The following is a 19,927-nucleotide window of genomic DNA, read 5'->3' on the forward strand; positions in this document are numbered from 1 at the left end:
GTGTAGTGATTACGATCGTCCCAAGAGACACGCGAACATACGGAAAGATCGCTTTCAGTGTCAAGTTCAAGACGTGACTCATAAAAAAACGTTTACCCTGGCCGTAGGGCGATGAAGGCGAACAGATTTGAGGAATCATAATTTTTTACTGCACGTTTTTATTTAGTTTTTTTTTCTTCTTCACTGTAGGGCATTGTTTACACGGTACAACAGACGAATGTTTTTGTTCGATGAGAATGTTAGTTTTTTATGCGTTTTATAAATTCGTATTGTTGCATCTTGGTCGGATAGAACTCGTTTTTGGTGCCCCTCCCCCCTCATTTTTCTTTAGTTGCAAAGTTGCAAAGAAGCTCTCCAACCAATACAAAGGAGTAAAGAAAGGAAAAAAGGGTCTTCAAAAATTGGTTCCACACCAATGTACTTCAGTCTTCCATTTTTTTGTTTGTTTCAGTTTTTTTGGGGAAGATGAATCCCTTTTGGAGCATCCATAACTTCATACTTTTTAGCAGACCATTTTGGCCGCCAGCAAATATGTGGGGCTGAGTATTCTATTTCTTTTTTTTTATTGTATGTGGTGCGTGTTATTAACGAACTGGAATGTTTGTCTCGGTGAGATGGCTTGGGGAGAATCATGCCACACCATGCTTTTGTTTCTTTGGTTTGGGGTTCATTTTCAGGCTTTGTCTGTTTTGTTTTCTTGCTGGATGGATTCTGTGCCCATCCTTCCCCATCACCCTTTCCCCCTTTGGCACGAACAGCGGTAATAGGCTCTTGTTTGCTGGCATTTTCTTCTGCTAGAAGACCCATCCCGAACGCTGGAATGTGCGTTCGTCTCGATGGTGAAAAAGGGCCAAAAACTACGAGAAACCATCAGTCGTCTGGCGTGTAATAAGCTAGAGTCCGTTTGACGGTTTGTTGATTTTACCGTGACTGGTGGGGCTGAAAACTGGCCAAATCATGCTGTGCCGCGCTGTTTGGGTTAGTCGCCTTTATTGACACTGTCACTTAGGAAGCGGATCAATCCTGTCCAGGCAGGAGGATGCCTGTTGGTGCCCCTTCGCAAGCAGGAGAAAGGTACGCGATCTGGGATGGAATATTTGTTTGGAGAATCAATTTGAACCTTTCCAAATACGCACGCATTGGCCATCGCGTCCACCCGGCCTGAAGGTAGAAGTGATCTGGTTCTACCTCTACTACCACCCAATTGGCCCATCAAATTGTGCTACGGTTCTAATGCGATACGGCGATCGAGGTGTTTTCGTTGTTTACGAGAAAACTTCAATTTTCAACCCCAAATAATCGACCCATTCGTAACGGTGAAGAAAGGTTGATGATCCGATCCGTTGGCTGATCTGTTGGGAGGCATTTTGGTCCATCGCTTCGAAGCCGGTTCCAACAAGGTTTACTTGCAAACGCGCGGTTTGTGTGTGTGTTTTTGATTTTTTTTCTTATGTCACGATCAGAACGGTGACATTGTTGCGCAATAAATTCGTGGTAAAAGGTAACGGGATTGGAATTGGAATGTGTTTTTCTTTTCCTTGTTTTTTTTGCTTTCTGCTGCGTACAATCAAACCAAACAAAAGCATCGCAAACGTGCGATGATAATAAACTATGCAAAGTGAAAAGCATAGCGGTTCTTAATAAAAAAAACATGGCGAATCACCCATTAACGTAAGCAAATTTTTGCGAACAAGTTAGAGCGAAACTGTTATTGTCAATGCACATGAAATTGGGAGGGAAAAACAATCAACATATTTTATTCTAGAAAAGCAACACTGTAAACAAATAAACAAGTAATGCAATTGATATTACTAAAATTTACAATGCTACTATAGGGTGTGGTATAACAATCACCATATTGGCAGCAATGTTTATGTCGACTATGTCGACTTCAGTTTTGCTGAAGTGCTTTTGAAAATGATTTTCAAGGATTTTATTAAGCCCTTACCTCAATAAAAATTCTGGATAACATTGAATTGGATAACATTGATAACAAGAATTCCGGATAACATTAAAGTGAGGATTCAATAAACTCAACTCTTTAAGAACTAACAGACTGTTTTCGCTCTTTTATCTGATCCTGACTAGGGAGTTCAGCAGTGAATTGAACTGGAATACCGATTGGGTATAAAAGTTTTTATCAGATTTGCAACCCGCATAAAGCTTGAAGAACTTTTCCGTACATTTCATCTTGTTTTAACCCATTTTTAGGATCTTTTCCTTTAACTTTTTCCTATAAAAAGCGGCAAGGATATTGTCGAAATTTTATGCTTCATTACAAGAGTTTGATTTTCAAATATTATCTGTTCTTCCATCCTTGATTAATACATCCTTTTCTAATTGACCATCTCCATTCCATGCCATTGAAAACAGTAAATAAAAACTTCATAATTCGTAACTAGTTTACTTGCGGAAAACAATTTAAAATAAATAAGCAATTGAGCAATTGGGCGATCCGATGGTGCATGTGTTAAACAGCGCCGGTCCACACGACCGGACCGGGTTCAAATCCCATCCGGACCGTCCCCCCGTAGTAAGGACTGACTACCCGGCTATTTGGTAAATATAAGTCTAGTAAGCCAGAAATGGCCGGCGTGACCTGTAAGGCCGTTAAAGCCAAGAAGAAGAAGCAATTAAGCGTGACATTTTTTGATAAAAAATTCTACACATTTCTTTGGCAAATAATAATACTTTAAAATGATAAAATAGTATATTATTTAGTAGCTAAGCATAATTTTCATGTTGGAACCACAGAAATCGGATCATAGATTATCTTACACGCTAAACAAGCAATTAAACTTATCCCATCTTTCTATTGACCGGTGCACTACGGCTTCACGTACGCGAAGGTCGAAGACCGAAGATCTTTTTAGCACAATACCATCGGAAATCTCTTCCCAGTCCCATAGAACCAGAAGTCGTTGTTGAGTGCGGTGTCCTCTGTTGCGCTTTTCTCAGCGGTAAAGAAAGAAGATACTGCTCAGCCCACCGCACCATCCCCTTTCAATGCTTTCACTGAAACGAATCTTCCCGGGGGCTGGTTTATTATGGATGCTTTCGATACCTTCCGGGTATGCCGCAGTTGGAGGCCCGTGTTTGCTGATAAACCTCCACGGTAAACCACGGTGGCTGTAACAGTGCGCGTGACGTTTCAGCCAGCCGGCCCTAATGCTCAGCTCTACAGAATGTTCTTTGTTGACCAGCTTGGCGAAGCTCCCATGCTGCCATAGTTGATAGTTGGGAACGGAGATGGTGCATTTGCCGCCACCACCTTTAGGCAAACATCACTGCCCGGTTACGGCCCAAAGTGTGCAGTACCTTCACCGTGCCGTACCGATTATGCTTATGCTGCTTTATTCCATTTCGTTGCATTTTGTTTGTTTTGCTCGGCACTGTAGCCTTTTGTCCTCCACTGAAGATGCACAAACACACACGCACATGGATGATCCTCCCCTCCTCCCCTCCTTGTCCTCCATCTCCCCCGTGGCATTCGGCATTGTGCTCAAGAAGCACAATCTTCCCACAGCAAAAGATTTCTTCTGGTACGCGCCCAGAAATTCTAGCATCTTGTTTTTTTTTGGTCTTGCGTTACTTACTGACTTTTTACGTGAGTGTTTCCGCTGTTTCATTTTTCCCTCACATAGAGTTTACACATTTCTCTTATCTTTGCCAGTTTAAGGTTTTCCGGAGCATCCTTGCGGTAGGGATGGCATCAAAAGGCACTCTTTCACATCGCCAAACAGCTAACGAGATTATTGTTTTGGTTCGTTTGGGGAGTTTTTATTGCTTTTTTTCGGGGGGATGGCAGCAGTTTCGATAGAATTGGACGCTTATGGTTTCCGAGGGATTTAAAAAGCCATTGTCAGGTGAGTGTTTATAGCTGTGGTGAGATTTCGTGTGGGTGTGTTTCAAGATTTAGTTGAAAAGTTGTGCGGGAAGAGTCGCGTTCTTATCTCACAACTGACAATCATTAGAATTGATATGATTTTTATATTTAAATTTAAACTCGTTTAAAAAATGCTTAACGTACGTATACAAAACTATACCAGTCAATTTTTCATCAATTTAAGCAATACTTCCTAACCAGTCGCTAAAGCTATCGCGAGTTTCTGAACTGAATGGCAAATTCTGACAAAACGAACAAACCGTCAAGAAAGATGAGTGGTTCAGGAAGTAGAATAAAACCTCACAAACACACGTCTCCGAATGGGCGCAGAGTTTTCGCGCGGTTTGGCTCGCGTACGCGCACCTTAGGCACGGAAGATGCGCTACACCGCTTGTTAGAAGTTGAAAAGCAGACAAAACTCTGCAAGCAGGTCGACGACGGGTGGTGTTGATGAAGGTGTCAGAAGGCGAAACTGCTTATGGGAGCACACGAAGCCAAAGGGATACGGGTTGCGAAAGCCTAACCTGTGTGTAAGACAAAACAGAAACAAAGAACTGTGGAAGAATGAATGGGAAAGAAATGAAACACACCGACAAACGTGTAAAAGAGACATAAAATTGAAGAAAAAGGTAAAGAACGCCATAGTAATTGAGAAGACGCGAAAGAAGAAAAGAAATACACTTTAAATGTAAAGAAACGGAAAAAAAGATTGTACAAAAGAACAGGCAAGAAGATAAACTGAACAAAACTGAGACTCTAATGCTCGCGAGCATAGCATGCGGGAGGGGGAAACAATGAAGCGAAAGGGGTGGTGAGAAACGAACGGTCTGGTCAAACGGCCGTTGTAAATTATACATCTTACATTACTGCGATGGAAGCAATGAGGTAAGCTGAAAGGAAAAGAAAGACAGAATGCAACAAGAAGGAAAAGCAACAACAACACCACATACACACACAGAGAAAAATGGTTAAATAAAGAAAAGGAAAAACACAAAACGACAAAGAAGTATGCGCTGGTGGAGATAAACCAGGATGCTGGAAAATGTTGAAGAAGAACAGTGGTACACACATTCTGCACAGTGTGCAGGGTTCGCTGTCCTGTTTCTCTGTCTTTTTTGCTGTTTGTTTCTTTCACACTGTGCGAGCGTGCTGCGTGATTACGCGATCGTTCTCGATCGTCTGCGGATCAGGTGAGATAAAGCCAGCCATCGTCGAAGAGTGAAATGCAAAGAAAATGCTGCAAAAAGGCAATCATGAAAACAGCGCGTTTCGGTGTGTGCCGCGGGGCAAGTGGTGCGGTGCTAGAATGAATCTCAGAGTGGCGTGATAGGAATAGTGTGTGTGTGTCTGTGTGTCTGTGTGGATGCGTGAAAGCGAAGAAGTCAGAAAAAGGTGTCTTCTCAGAACATCTTTCCTGGCTGCCACTTTGCCATAGGGTGTGCGCAAACGAGATGGTGAGCGAAAGAAAGCAAAGCAAAAGGAGAAAGAACAGCGCCGTGTGAAGATGCGGCTATCCGATCGTATGGTGTGCCCCGAGGGACCGGTGTGTGCAAACGGGTGGTGCGCCACTGTTTTCCATTCCCGACGGGCCACCACACCTGGCCCGATCGGATGCGCGCTGGAAATGCGTTAAGCGGGACCGCTCGACCCAGGCTGCGGTCAATTGTGCAAGATCGTTCGAGTGAAGCGGGTCGCTTTCGTTCCTAGTGCTCTGGTGCTGCTGACTGGTGGACTTTGTGAACAGAAGCTTTTGGGTTGTATTGATCGAGACAGAACGTACCTGACCGAGTTGGTGATACTTTGGCGTGTACAGTGTTTGGCGTGCGGTTTGGTTTCGGTGTCCCAGCGAACGAGAGTGTGCATTTTTCGGGGTTGTACAACAGCCGCCTGTGTGAAACGGAACGAAAGCGGCAGCGTGCAAGATCTGTGATTTTTTTTGTTTGTGAACAACAATTCCAGTGCGATCATATACGCCAAATTCAAACGAAACATGAAGTCCATCATTTTGTGTCTGGTGTTTGTGCTGGCGTACGCAGGAGGTAAGTTGCATGGGCAGCAGTGATCAAAAGACTGAAAGCGACGAACCTCGGCAAGTTGAATGTCTTAAGCAAGGAGATCTCTTCAGGCAAAAATCTTTAGGGAAATTGCAATTTTCATTATTAGAAAGAATCTGCTCTATTCCAAGAACGTTGTCTAATAATAGTAGTAGGAAATTGAACCATCCACCCTGAAGTGACACGCACACAACTGATGGCAGAGGAAGTTTCATTAGCACACACAATCAGCCCCTTTTGCGAAGCAGGTGGTAGCTCTGGGAACTTTTCTCTAGTATCATTTTATCATCATTTTCATTGGTTTGGTTACAAGTTTGACACCCTTCGCACCATGTGACGCCTTTCCGATGCGGAATGAGTTGTTCGTTTGATGAACCATTTCATTCACATGTTCACTTCCGGAGTTGCAAATTGAAATGGACGAAAACAGAGAACGAAGAAAAAATAACCATCATCACTTCAAGATCGTTTCATATACGTTCATACACACACACACCAAGAAAATGGGCCAAAGCCATGTTCGGTAGTTTCCGTTTGCGTGGTTGGGCGAGAATAGAAAATCCACCCCCGTGGCCGGATGTCGCTAAAGCTAGGCATCATTACGATTGGTTATGAGGGTTTCTGTGGAGTTCACTCAACATGGCAGGTATCGGAAATTAAATTTATTCTTTTCGCTAAAACACACCGCCAACAGCAAACGGACAAAGATGGATATGAACACGCGGCAAGTGATGTTGCGTTGTGAAGAAACAAATGTCACCCCGGGCGGGTACATTTGCTGCTAGTTGCGGTTGCGTACGGAATCACAAATGAGGGCTCCACATGATCTCCCCTTCTGTGGGGACAAAGTTCTCATTGGTTTGTGGTGCAATTGTGAAATTGAAATAAAGACGTCCATCGTGTCATTTGTTTCGTGGCTGGTTGTCGTTTTCAAATTCCATCCGTGTGTCTTTCCCTCCCTGAGGAGCTGTCTCGTTTGTCCGGGTTTGCGATTTTCTGTAGCTCATCAAATTTTTTTTTGCCTATCTGTGTGGCATTCGGAGGTGTATGATGTGGCACGTAAAGCGTAAATGGAACGTGTTGCCGTTCCGGGTGCAAGGAAATGAATATCCGCACATTCTATGGAGATACGTCCGTCAGTATTTCCCTTCCGGTTTTTGGGGGGATGTTCAGAAGTAAAAGGGGGAGGGGAGGGGGAAGGGACTTTTTTCCTTCTTCTATCCTCTCGAGTGAATTGCAACAATGACATGACCACTTTGCAGGACTACCTGTAGAAGATGAAACACGTGGAATGCGGTGTTTGCCAGTAACAACCCTTCAATGGGCAGTGCTTTAATGTGAGAAAAAATCTTCAATTTAGTTTAGGCGATTTCTGCTTTATTTGATCGAATATTAGCATCAAGTTTATTTAGTTTTGTTAATCTTATTCCCATTCATCAAATGAAGCAATTCAAACAGAACGATCGCATCAAGAGTTAATAGTGAGAATTCTCACTGTGCGTAAGAAACCATTGTGCAGCAATAGTTGCTTCTCAGTTCGCCCTTTTCTACCATTGTACCGTAGCAGTCAAACCAACTTCGGAAGTCCTGTTAGTAGCGGTTCCGTTTTTTTTCCTACCCTTTTACCATCTAAAACGACCAGAACGTATAATGTCATGTCCAGCGTACTAGAAGAATGAGCACAATCGGTACAAAAATGGCATCCAACTGTTGTCTTGCGTATGCTTTTGCTCGCCGCCAACCGTTGGCTTTGTATAATATTCATTTCTTCATTTTGAGTTACGACAGTTCTCAATTCTTTTCTTAGTCGGAAACATGAATGATTTTTTTTTGTTGTTGCTTGTTTTGGTTGTTGGTGTTGTATTGTTCAATTGCACGAATTGCAGATGGTTGAACACGCGCGGGCCATTTTCCAAAAAAAAAAAACGGACAGAAAAGTTAAATGTTCCCTGGCACCCGTCGGGTGGGTGTTTTAGATGAAGTGAAAGACAAAACGAAAAACTTAACTACCTCCCCCAAAAAAGGTACCAGAAATAGCGTTGACAGGAAGTGAGCAATTAAGTCACAAAGTTGCGCTGATTAGATTTGGCCAGAATGGAGCTAATAAGGCTTTCATTTACCTTCCACGGCACAAAAAGGCTAACGCAAAATTGTTTTTTCCCCGTTCGTACCTTTTTGGCTTGTTTCTTTAAACAAACGCAAGATCGCATGATGGCATTTGGTTAAAAAAAATCCCAAAGAAAATAAAACCATATTTGACTTTACAGCGTAAAAGGTTTCGGGTTCGTCGCTATAGTTGCCGGTGCTCTTCAAAGTTTTTTTTGTACTGGAAAAACAAAGTCCTTGTGGCGCTGTGTATTTTTCCGTTCGTTTGTGTTTGATTTTTGTTTTGTTTAATTTGGTTTCCACCAAGGTTTATCGTTTGAAGAATACACACAGAAAAAAAACAAACACATTTACGAGATCTTCCATAGCTGCTTCGATAAGAAAGGAAAGGTTCACATTTTGCAGACATTTTATTGATGTGTTTATCGAGCGATCCGTAAGCAAGTGGCCATTTCATTCTGTTAAGGGCACATGGGAAATCTGTTACCGAATTGGAGAACAAAAAGGGGGAAAAAAGTTGAGCTTAAAAGATGGAAAAGTAGGATTTCTTATCTTTCCTTTCGATCGATGCCGCTATAGCCAGAAGCGTGGATGTAGCTAAATTTGGGCATCAAAACAAAAAAAACAAATTTTGCTTGATTTTAAATAGTTTCCTGTTTGTTTGCCATTTGCTGGCAATCGGTCATTCGGGATCGCATACAACCCGGTTATGCGAAACCCGGAATAAAAAAAAGAACCGTTCAGTTGACCGATTGAACCGGGAATCCATTTTCCGGTTTTCCATCGGGCTGTGAATTAGAACGTCCAGGTGGAACAACCGGTGGTGCAGGTGGAACCAACCAGAGCGGGTGGCAATGAAATCGTAAATCGCATTCCGGTTCTGGTGGATCATCATTTGCATACGGGATAATAAAAAAATGATCCTGCTCAGGTTTATGACATTTTACGCATTCGCCACATTGAGTGTCCGTTAGATTGAATTGGGAAAAAAGCATAAAATTCTGTGAAAGGAATTTAGGAAGGAGGAAAGGGTGGATTAACCAAAAAAAAAAAGGAAAGAAATGATAAGAATGTTGAGTGCTACAGCAATAAAAGCTCCCAAGCATTCATAAAGATGAGCAGCGATGCGTTCGGTTTGCTGTTTGCTAAATCGAGCGTTGCATTTTTTTTTGTTCTCTCACTTTACCACTTTCAATTCCCGTTACTGCCACATCCAATCCAATGCGATCCATGGAGTGGCAAAAATTGCGAGACTGAAACCCGTTACCGTTAAGGTGAAAAATGCCATCATCAACCTGTAGCTGTGGAGAACTTTCTTCGGCGCTCATTGGCATATTTATGTTCTTTTACTGGCTGGATGGAAGGTTGGAAATCGGTGAAATTTATGCGGGTAATTTTTGGAACACTAGTGGCCCCGGAGTGCAGAACGCATTAAAAGCCTTTTTTTGTTCGGGTATTCTCTTTTACTTTATTTTCAACTCGGATGGATAGACGGGTTTTGATAAGACACAAACAAAAAGAAAAACCATTCCACTGACGATCGTGCGGGATCAATTTATGAGCGCTTCAAAATGACAGTTGTAAGTACCGGATCGGTATTTGGGTTTGTTGTTTCGCTTGCTTCATGTTTCGTTTGCACACACAGTGTACCAGCATCGATGGTACGCGCTTCCTTGTTGCAGAAATTCATTCAGCGATAGTGGGCTTCATTAGCTATTCCTACCGGGCACAGTTGAGTAAATAAAACACCAACTGCTGCCCAGCGCCATTACCATTAGCCGAACGTTGCTGTTCGGTTGCTGCTGCCGATATTCGAGAATGTCTCTTTAAAAAGAAACATCCAAGACACGCGGGATAACCGTTTTCGAGTAGAAAAAAAGGTTACTTATTGCTGTTCTAAAGATAGTGACTAAAGATAGTGGCCTAAAGATAATGTATTTGATATAGTTTTATTTATTTAATAATATATAATATAATAATATCATTACAACCAAAGAAAATCAAATACATGTCCCTTGTGATAAATTTGCATTCGAAATATTTTAATATTAAATGGCAAATTTGGTATATAACTTCTTCTTCTTGGTTTTAACGACCTTACAGGTCACGCCGGCCATTTCGGGCTTACTAGACTTATTTTTACGACGTAGTCGGATAGTCAGTCCTTGCTACGGGGGGACGGTCCGGATGGTAGATAAACAGCGTTTAAATTCCTAATAATTTTTAAACAGCTCTTAAAGAGCTTGGATATGTTAAACTACGCAAGATTATCTCTACCTATATTTTATTTCCCAGCAGTACTTTAAAGCCTTCAATAATTTAAAATAGAAGTTAAAAAGCTTAAAAAGTTTTTGTGGATTATTTCATATCTTTTTGATAAAATTAAGTACAAACAAAACTTGTTCAAACTTTTGTATTTCTAAATTCGTTAGAATATTTTAATTGATGCAGTTGTTCGATATTATAAAGGTCTCAAAAAGCTCTTTAAAAATTCGTAGTATCCCGGCCATAGAAATAAACGAATAAAGAAGCTCCAAAATCTGTCTGAGAAATCTCTAAACCGGGTTAATTCGTTTGCGAACCTTCTTTGAAAAGGCTTTACCAGTAATCGATTGATTTAAATTCCGTAAATATCTTAATACCGCGTTCATCATGGTTTCGTTTTCTTTAGTGTTTTTTTTGGCAACTTTTTCATCCCTTTTTGGATTCGGTTTAAAGGAAATAAGAATTAAAGCGTTTGCGATAAAGTGCTTTAGATGGAAATGGAAATCTCTTCTTCACCCTTAGACTATCAATTGCAATTCGAAGGGTAACAAATGTTACAGCTCTTTATCATGTTTTATGATATATTGCAATGGAAATGGTAATATTGAAATGAATAGAATAAGAAAAAAAAATACAACAATCGCTCAACAATGAGCGGGGCGTCAATAGTATGCGACAAAAGGCCGTGGATAAAACGTTCATAAAGATAAGTAGGCGTTAAATAAACGCTGATTCGACACGGATAGCTAGCAGCGTTGTCTTGACAGTGACAGGAAACCGGAAATGATCGTTTTTATTATAATGCGTCTCCACCCGCTTCGTTTTCCTGTGATGCCCGGTGTGATGATCCCTTTTCTTTAGCTTGGCTTTCGGTTCAATCCACCGGGTTGTGTTTCCATAATTCATGAACCTTCAACCATGGGTGTGTGTGTGTGATTTTGCCTTTAAGCGACAAAACGATGAACCCGGGCTACGACACAGACATGGGGCGTGGGCGAAACGATCCTGCCGAACGGAATTTGGTGATGAAACGCGGCGTAAAAGTGAACGAACGGAACTAGCGGAAGTGATGATGTTCGCACGCGTCTGTCCGCTAGTGATGGATCTCTTGGTGGCCATCGCACCCGATCGGTAAGACGTTGTCGCTTGTCTTATTCGCATCTCACGGCGGAAATTCGATTACACCGCTGTCTGTTGTGGTATCGGGTACGGGTACCGAAACGGTTTTATTTAGTGATATGGCATGTAAAAAGAGAGAAAATTGAATTTGTTCTTAAGATAAAATCGGATTTTACGCTGTCCCCGGGACGCAGAATCAGTTTACAATCATGTGCGATCTTTTTATGAAATTGTTTTTCCCTTTCTTTTTTTTTTGTTACTTTGCTTGGGAATGTTCAATTATGGCTTCAAAGGCCGCACCTAACACAATTCATATGGCTGTACCTGTTTGGGGTTTGATGTTTGCTTTTTTCGTGGTACAAATTGAGCAAGAACAGAATCGTGACACTAAATTTGGTAGATGTTCTTGCACATTGAACAAAAGAAAATGGGGGAAAAAAAAGATTTTCCAAAAGAAAACTGTAAATACCGCTTAGAAAAGGTACAAATAAGCAAATCGATCGGAAAATTCAATGATTGTCCGGTGTCTGCTGTGGAGCACATAAATCAGAAGTATTCTGTGTTGGCTCTAGTCTATACCTGGGAAAAACTCCATACAATCCATTTTTGTTTCATCACTTTTTTCTTCGTCCACGACGTTTTTGTCCATGGTTGGTCCATACCACATCAAGCCAGACCCTTGGGCAAAACGCATTAGCGTAGGTTGTGTTGGTCTGTGATGAACATTTGCTTAAATTGTATTTTTACTTGCACATTCCCAAAATATGCTCTATAAAGCGTCTTTCTGCTTTCGTGTCTTTTCTTTTAATTTTTTGTACTAATTTTAGTCATCCATTGCAATAGTAAATATAACACTAGGCTAGACTCTTAAATAACGACTATTTTCATCTTTATTTTTTGTGATTCTTTCTTGGAACTATTTCCTAATGTAAGTCTACTGGGAAAATGTACGCAGATAGATTATAAATACGTTGCGCATTTTCGAAATTGTTTGCTTCAAAAAGCTGAAAGCTTGTCCTTATGCGCCTAAATTTATGTTCCAAACACATGCATTGTTAGCATTCACATTTTCCGGTTTATGGATGTTCATGATTGAAACATTAGCAAGAAGTGTTATAAAACATTTTAGAGAAAAAAAACCACGGTCCTAAGAACTGTGGGACGTTTTTTGCTATAAAGGGACTAAACTTGGTATGTTTTCAATAAAGTATATTTTCTTTAGACATATTCACTAGTCCTTGTGGTATACACATAGTCCCGTAGAGAGAAAGGAGTGCAAAATATAAAATTAATAACCTTCTGCACTTATATGTGATGGTACACAGCATCTTTCAAGCCACAAGGGTAAGCATGGGTTACAATAAAAAAGCGTTTTTTTCTACGAATTTCTTCCACAAATATGACACTCACACTGAGCTTTTTTTCGCTTCAAGGGATGTGTGGACGAAGAAAATGTCGTGCCTTTAGAGTGAACACATTTTAATGCAATTGCTCTTGTGCGTTATTTTCGCAACCTTAAAGCCGAGCATGGGTTGTGAATGCTAAAATGCACGCCAAAAAAAAACAACCCGGGTAAACCTTCTTCACCCTAGCTGAAAGCGCTGAGAAAATGGTTTCACATCGTTATTTCATGTGGCATGGAAAAGAAATGCCAATTTTCCCGACGATGGTTTACCAGATTTATGCAAAACGATGATGAGAATTTCTAGCAGAGGTAAAATAAAACGAATCCTACCCTACCTAACTGATAGCGTTTGTAGTGATAGCAACACAAAAAAAACAAGCAACGAAGTTTCGTGGTTGCGAATCAATTCTCGAGATAATTCCCTTTCCTATTTCTTCTGGTGACAGATGTTTGATATTTTTGTGGAGACATTTTTCGATTTTGGATAATACACGGAAAGAGACACCGCTGATGGTTACTCATGAAATTGATATTTTTTCTCTACCACTATATATTACTTCAGCCAGACGGGGTGGGACTGCTGTTTGCTGTGTTGATGGGTGCCGTCCCCGGTGACAGTGTACCCAATCAATATTATCCCAACGCAACCTCGCCAGAGCATTTGCAGGCGCCAGGACAGATGAAACGATACGACAAGAAATTGATCCTAAAAGCCGTTTACTGTGCTAGAAGTAGGCAGAAAGGACGATATATTTCTGATCACTTTTCAAAAGTGAGATTCCATTTTTGAAACGATGTAGAAAGTGAAGAAAAAACAAACAGACAGTGGATGTTGGGGAAATACATTTACCGCAAGCTGTCAATATTATGCTGCTAGTTTTGATCAAATGTTACACATCCCTGTCGAAGAGCATTAGAAATCCAAGCCTGAAGCCGACTAAAGTCGTTTGATTAAGCTTTAGATAATGTGAAACATTTCTTCATGGACAAATGTGCTAACAGAGATTGTCCCCCCCCGGGGGACATACTGGCACCATCCGGTAAGGATATATTGGTTGCCGGCGGGAATGTACGCTAGTTGTTGTTAATTCTAATGCGTGCCACAAACTGTGGTGTAATATCTTGCCGAAAGCCGTTGACAGCACAGTGTGCTTTTGAGGCAGCTTCACCAGCAAAATAATCCCATTGAACAGGGCCCAGATGTTTTCTGAGGTTAGGCATTAGCTTCCGGCAGAGAGAAGATTCAATAGCAGGAGGATTTCGGGATGCTTCGACATCCGTGTTCTTTGACAAAGCTTCGCTTCCATGTGGTTTAGCGCGAACAGAAGTGTAACAGGCAGCGAGGATAAACAAACAGTGGTTACTGGCAGCGCTTGGGAAGAGACTTCGCATAGGACAGGATTATTTTTTGATGCAAGATTGTTAGCAGCAGGATCGCTGTACACAAACAAAGCCGTTGCACTTCCATCGCCAGACTGGTGGACTTTGGCAACAGTACGCGTAGTCGTAGTATCAGTTGATTAAAACTCCTTTTATCGTTTTGCGCTAATTCTGAAACCAGGTCAACGTATCACCACCATCCAGCTGGACGGTGTGCAGTACTTCATCAGCCGGATGAACCCGTACTCGCCGGAGTTGAACTACTTCCTTGCCTACCAGTATTGCCGTTCGCTCGGACTGCAGCTTGCCTCGTTCGAGACAAAGGAGAAGGTAGAATCGATGACCGAGTACCTGCAGAATGCCGGCTACGGCAAGTACAACTTCTGGACGTCCGGTAACCGGCTCGGTACGGGTATGTTCCTGTGGATGAGCACCGGTCTGCCGTTCAACGCCACGTTCGACTACTTCGAAAAGTCACCGGAAACCGTCGGTATGGATCCGCTCGACAATAACAGCAACACCTCACCCCAGCGTACCGCACGCGATAGGTAAGTATCGTTATCTGGCACCGTGTGGAATGCGTGCCTGTTCGACCGTACGATAGCGAACGAATCCGACTAACCTTGCACGTGTCTTTTCCATCTTCAGCAGCAGCGGATTGCAGAAGGGATGCGTGCACCTGAAGGCACCAAGCCTACGGTGGGCACCGGAAGACTGTTCGGCCGTGAAAGATTTCATCTGCGAGCAAACGCGATGCTACTACTACAACTACGGTAGCATTCCGGTTTCGTCCGCACAGGGGTAAGAATATTGTCTTACACCCACCCCCCTCCCGAGGACTGAGGGTATACAAATACACATACACACACACAGACATAAACAAAGAGCCAAGATTCTTTCCCCATTCCCTGACCACGGTATATCCTTATTCCTTCGTATGGTACGTACTCCCTCGAGATGGTTCCCGAGTGACAGAATACTGACACGAAATTGATCCCTTCCCTCCTAAAAAAAAACGAAGATCCACAAGCATATCAACACGATAAGACGTACGGAAACGAATGTGAAACTTGACACAAAACCACAACAAAACACTGCAAATGTAATACACGCTGCAAATGGACGGAAACGAGCGAAAAAGGGAACCAAACGAACGATGGAAATTTTGTAGCACGAATGAAGCTCCAATCAAAGTACATATAGGCATCAATTTGTTAAAATAATATATCGCCCCAAAACAAACCACACTCTTGGTAGTGGTGGTGGTGATGGTACCCTCTGATGAAAATTTGGTACACGTTTGTTGATATGCCGATCAGCAAAAAACCGGAAATAAAAGTGTTCCCACCCAAAATCAACACACAGAGATTATGCAAAACAAGCGCTAACGGTGCTGTGAACAAAGGCGAAGGGTGTTGGAGAATGAAACCATCGACACCCAGTGTTCATATGACAATTGAATTTGTTTTACTTTATTGTTCCACATTTGCCTGAGCGCCAGGGGCACCATTTGAAGCGCTTCGAAAAACGAAACAAAAAAAAAACATCAATCGTAAATCGATACTACCGTTGCGGTATTATGTCGTAGGTGAGCTAACGTCCTTTCCACCATCTTAATGTTAAGTGCTACTACTCTATCGCTTTGTTCTACGCTTTTCCAACAAACAAAAAAACACTAATAAACCTTCCACAGTCTGAGCTACTCGTGCTCTTTCTTACTTTGTTCGAACAATTATCAGTTTGCCCGCTAATGCCCGCACACTACCAAATGCTGCTGACAGCTTTTCTGCCTCACACGAGCATATCCCTTGTGGAGAGGAAATTATGATACTAATTGATCTTTAACTATGACGGTTTACACCGTTACCCGTTACATGTAGAGCAAAGATTTCAACACAAGCACCGCAGAAATAAAAAAAAAAACCAATCACACAAAATCCAGTGCACACTGTCGTAGTTTGTAGAGCCTCATCTTTGTTTCCTACTATGTCTATCTACCTTTAATCTTCATTAACATTTGGCTGGTGGTTTGGAGTTAGGTCATTTAATGGAGAGAGGAATACAAAACAAACAAAAACTGATTACTCAAATGTTATTTCACGAATCTTTAAAAACAATCCACAAAATACATCCGTCATTTTTGGGTACCCGTTGGAAAGCACACAATACTTAGACGTAGTCTACTTTGAAGATATTCGCTTAGTAGCAGAATTAGTAGAGGACCACACTGACAGGCAGGGCGTATTGCAATTGAGGATTAATCCAATGGCAAACAAATGGTTTGGAGTTGCGTTTAGGAATGTCTCGCTGTAGTTTCAGCTAATGCTTCCCGTATATGTAGTTCTCACCTCAACATTCTGTACAATAACATTTCGAATGTAATATATTCCCGATCACGATCAGACACGAGTATACTAATGGTTATATCTTCGATATGTTCAACAGCCGTCCGATTCAAACGTCCACTAGTACTTCGCTCTATACTACGCTTGCTGCCACAACGACAACAACGACTACCTCCACCACGACGGAACCCTCGACGACTTCTGCTGAGGCACGCCAGTTTGTGTCCGTCTCCACCGTGTCCACGGTTGGGCCGCAGCTGAATGCGGAGCATACCTCACCATTAGCTTCACTGTTGAACGGTGACATCTTGGAGCAGGATCGTACCGCACGTCCATCAACTCCACAGCATGCGAACACAGCCGAAGAGGAACACGACGAGGAGATGGAGCATGATCAGGAAGAGGACGATCAGCAGCTGCACGGTGACGAGCTGGAAGAGGAAGATGACGAGTTGAATGTGGTCGGACGTAGCAGTCAAAGTGCGAATGCTGTGGCGGAAGATGAAGAGGATGAGGAGCACGAACAGGATGAGCAGGAGCATGATGAAAGCGATGACGAAGATGAACAGGCGGCCGACTTACACCACCAGCAAGCACTTGCGGCTGGTCAGGATGCTGTCGTTTCTACCCTTCCCGAAGATATCCCCGTTGAGCAAAAGCTGAAACAAATCACCAAGGAAATTGAACAGCTGTCCGGAGGTGCGGGTGATCGCGAATTACGTTTGGACAGTCGTCAGAGCTTCCTGTCGCTGTCCGATCTGATCAAGAACATTCGCCCAGCGGAAAAGGTGGTACCGCAGATCGATTCGTCCTACGCTAACACGATGCGCGTGCTTGGTGAACCACTCAGTCGGAAAAGATAAGCGAAGCGTGCGCATTCGGGAATAGGGACGATAGGGAGAGATACATTGGAAGCGTTACTTTATAAACAGTTTTTTTTATAGAAAGAACTACAGGCGTCGCATTTAAAATCGTGCATACCATTCATCCGTCCAACGTTTTTGGGAAGTGTTTTATTTCGCTAGTTTCCGGTTAGTCTATGTCGGTTCGGTTGTTCCATACATTCTGCAAAATCGTTTTAACATTTATGAAGTACGATTAATGCGGTTCTCTCTGAGGACACCAACCCAATCGATAACCATATTAGATAGAAGCTAGTATTGTTGAAACATTGGGACATAACTTCTCGAGAGAACCCCCGTACGCTAATGTTTTTTTTTTTCGCCGAGCATCCGGGGGAATTTAATGTCATCTATCTTATCATTCGACCACATCTCCATTCCCTCATCGTCATCACCATCATCGCTATGTCCATCATTACCTTCATCATGCTCAAATGGTATTCGCAAACGAAACTGGCAGTAATCGTCCAAGCAGTAGGGACATTTTCAGCTGATCTCCCCCCTTTTCGGGCATGCGGATGAGTTTGGCAAACCATTTTAAAATGAGCTTTTGATTAACTTTACCGATGGAAATGGAAGAATGGTCCACCGGGTATTAATTAAAATGTCGTTTCCACTTGATTCGTTTCGTAACAATTCTTACCATCCTTTTGAGCAGATGCCGGTGCCAAGCCGGTACCGAAATAGTTTCCAACCCGACCGGTATTCATTACCCATCCCCACGAGCCCTCCGCCAAAACATACAAAATACGAGTGACGGAATAAGGTTAGGCATTAAGCATGTAACAGAATACGAACGGTAGCGTAAGTGTACTAGAATTCTTGTGATTTAAACTGAACACGAAGGAGAGAGATCATTGTAAGACAAGACAAAAGGGACAGGAACTGTAGCCGTCCAGACCGGGCAATGCGTTTCCTCGGACAGACACACGTGCACACAGAGGATGAAAGAGTATGAGAATGAATAAACGATAAGATTTGTACAAAAATCTCATGATGTCTTAACTCCACCGTTCATGCGAATTGGAATCGTTTTATTTACTTCCCTCGTTGGCTTTAAAAGTTTCAATTCTAGCTAGGCGTTAGGACGTGCTCCAAACAACACTCTCGATCCAATCCAGGTGCTTCTGTACCAAGGAATAGGTATAGGCATAGGACTGATGCGGCTGGTCACAATCGTGACCCTTGGCTTCTAAACCGATAAGCCGGTACACATCACCAGATTCGTCATCAAGTGTTTGCATTAGGCCACCACCATCACCATCGCAAGATGCTTTCCATTCGACAGGAGACGCCGCGCATAGAAATGAATCGGTGACGCCTTGCGGATAGTAGCCACTATCGGCATACATTTGTGTGCACTCGTCATTGGAAACACGGTTCATCTGTACCTTAACCAAACGTGTATCCTCTGTGTCGTTAACTGCGATCGTGAGAGATGTGATTAGTAAAACTTGTACTTCTAAAGCAATCACGTGTTATATACGTGCTTACCGAGCTTGCCTCTCGTAAATCCGGTAACAGTAAACTTCTGTGTTTCGGGCAAATTGTCCTCCGTCCAAAGACAGGCAGGATATATGTGAGAGGTAAAGGTGACAGGTTCGGCAAGCCGTAACAATCCAATATCGTTGTACGATGCCTTCACCGTCTCATCAATGGCGGGATGCAAAATCAGATCATCTCGCTTGAGCAACACCTCCGGTAGGGTAGAGTTACGCGTGTAGTCGTGTCGACCAAGTGACGCCATTTTATCACCCATCGTCCAGAAGCAGTGACCCGAAACGAGAACGTAACGATCACTAATGAGGGCACCACCGCAACGGAAAATGTGTTCCGTATCTTCGTCCTCGTAGAACCATTGTCCGACGCGCACCTGATGGGGGAATTCTCCTTCCGTTGCTGGTATTCCGTTCGGTGGTGTCTCGTAGTTATTCGTCCTACCGGTCATCTTAGACGTTAAGGAAGCAATCGTACTCCGATACTCCTGGCATTCTGTTGAGTGTTAGACGAAGAAATTCCTTGCTTACAGTAAGGAACAATGAAGAAACTGTACGATCTTACACTTTGATCACTCACTTTGTTCCGCCAAGCGTAGTCCTGAGGTGTAAATCATTGTTATTGCAGATAACGAATTAAAAAGGAAACAAGTGTAAACATTTGCAAAACATCAACTGTAAATCTCCATAAAACCTACCACGAACTTCGCATAGGTTCAGCAACAGTAAGACTGCCAACACAATGTGCACTACTACTCTATTGTACATCTCGCGATCTTCTTGTGGTTTGTAAGACTTCACTAAAATCAATGAGCAACTCTACCGTATTTATATTCCCGTTCCAATCAAGCAAGCATTCTTACAGAGTTGTAAAACAAAATGCATTCGACCTGTTTTTTTGACGAATGGGGTCATCTGAGTTGATCGGTTCTTCTTCGCTGAAGCCATCCGTAACTCCCAAAGTTGATA

General features: G+C 42.5%; 2 protein-coding genes across 5 annotated transcripts; one reads left to right on the forward strand and one right to left on the reverse strand.

The window, feature by feature from the left end:
- The first annotated feature begins 5,529 nt into the window (after positions 1 to 5,529).
- LOC125766487 (C-type lectin 37Da) lies at positions 5,530 to 18,469 on the forward strand. 4 transcript variants are annotated; one of them, XM_049432504.1, is made up of 4 exons: positions 5,531 to 5,925; positions 14,397 to 14,763; positions 14,864 to 15,016; positions 16,661 to 18,469. In XM_049432504.1, exons 1-4 carry the CDS (start codon positions 5,877 to 5,879, stop codon positions 17,421 to 17,423), a joined length of 1,332 nt encoding a protein of 443 aa, XP_049288461.1. In that variant the 5' UTR covers positions 5,531 to 5,876; the 3' UTR covers positions 17,424 to 18,469. The 4 variants fall into 4 exon arrangements, with proteins under 4 accessions (XP_049288463.1, XP_049288464.1, XP_049288461.1 ...); XM_049432505.1 differs by having other exon boundaries at positions 14,867 to 15,016; XM_049432506.1 differs by lacking the exon at positions 16,661 to 18,469 and having other exon boundaries at positions 5,530 to 5,925; positions 14,864 to 15,061.
- LOC125766498 (serine protease snake-like) lies at positions 18,460 to 19,879 on the reverse strand. Its single transcript, XM_049432523.1, has 4 exons — positions 19,657 to 19,879; positions 19,539 to 19,559; positions 18,957 to 19,454; positions 18,460 to 18,885 (listed from the first exon to the last, which is right to left on the reverse strand). The coding sequence occupies exons 1-4, from the start codon at positions 19,724 to 19,726 to the stop codon at positions 18,545 to 18,547; spliced, it is 930 nt and encodes a 309-aa protein (XP_049288480.1). The 5' UTR covers positions 19,727 to 19,879; the 3' UTR covers positions 18,460 to 18,544.
- Between the last annotated feature and the right edge of the window lie 48 nt (positions 19,880 to 19,927).

This window comes from Anopheles funestus, chromosome 2RL, assembly GCF_943734845.2.
Source record: "Anopheles funestus chromosome 2RL, idAnoFuneDA-416_04, whole genome shotgun sequence".
NCBI lineage: Eukaryota > Metazoa > Arthropoda > Insecta > Diptera > Culicidae > Anopheles > Anopheles funestus.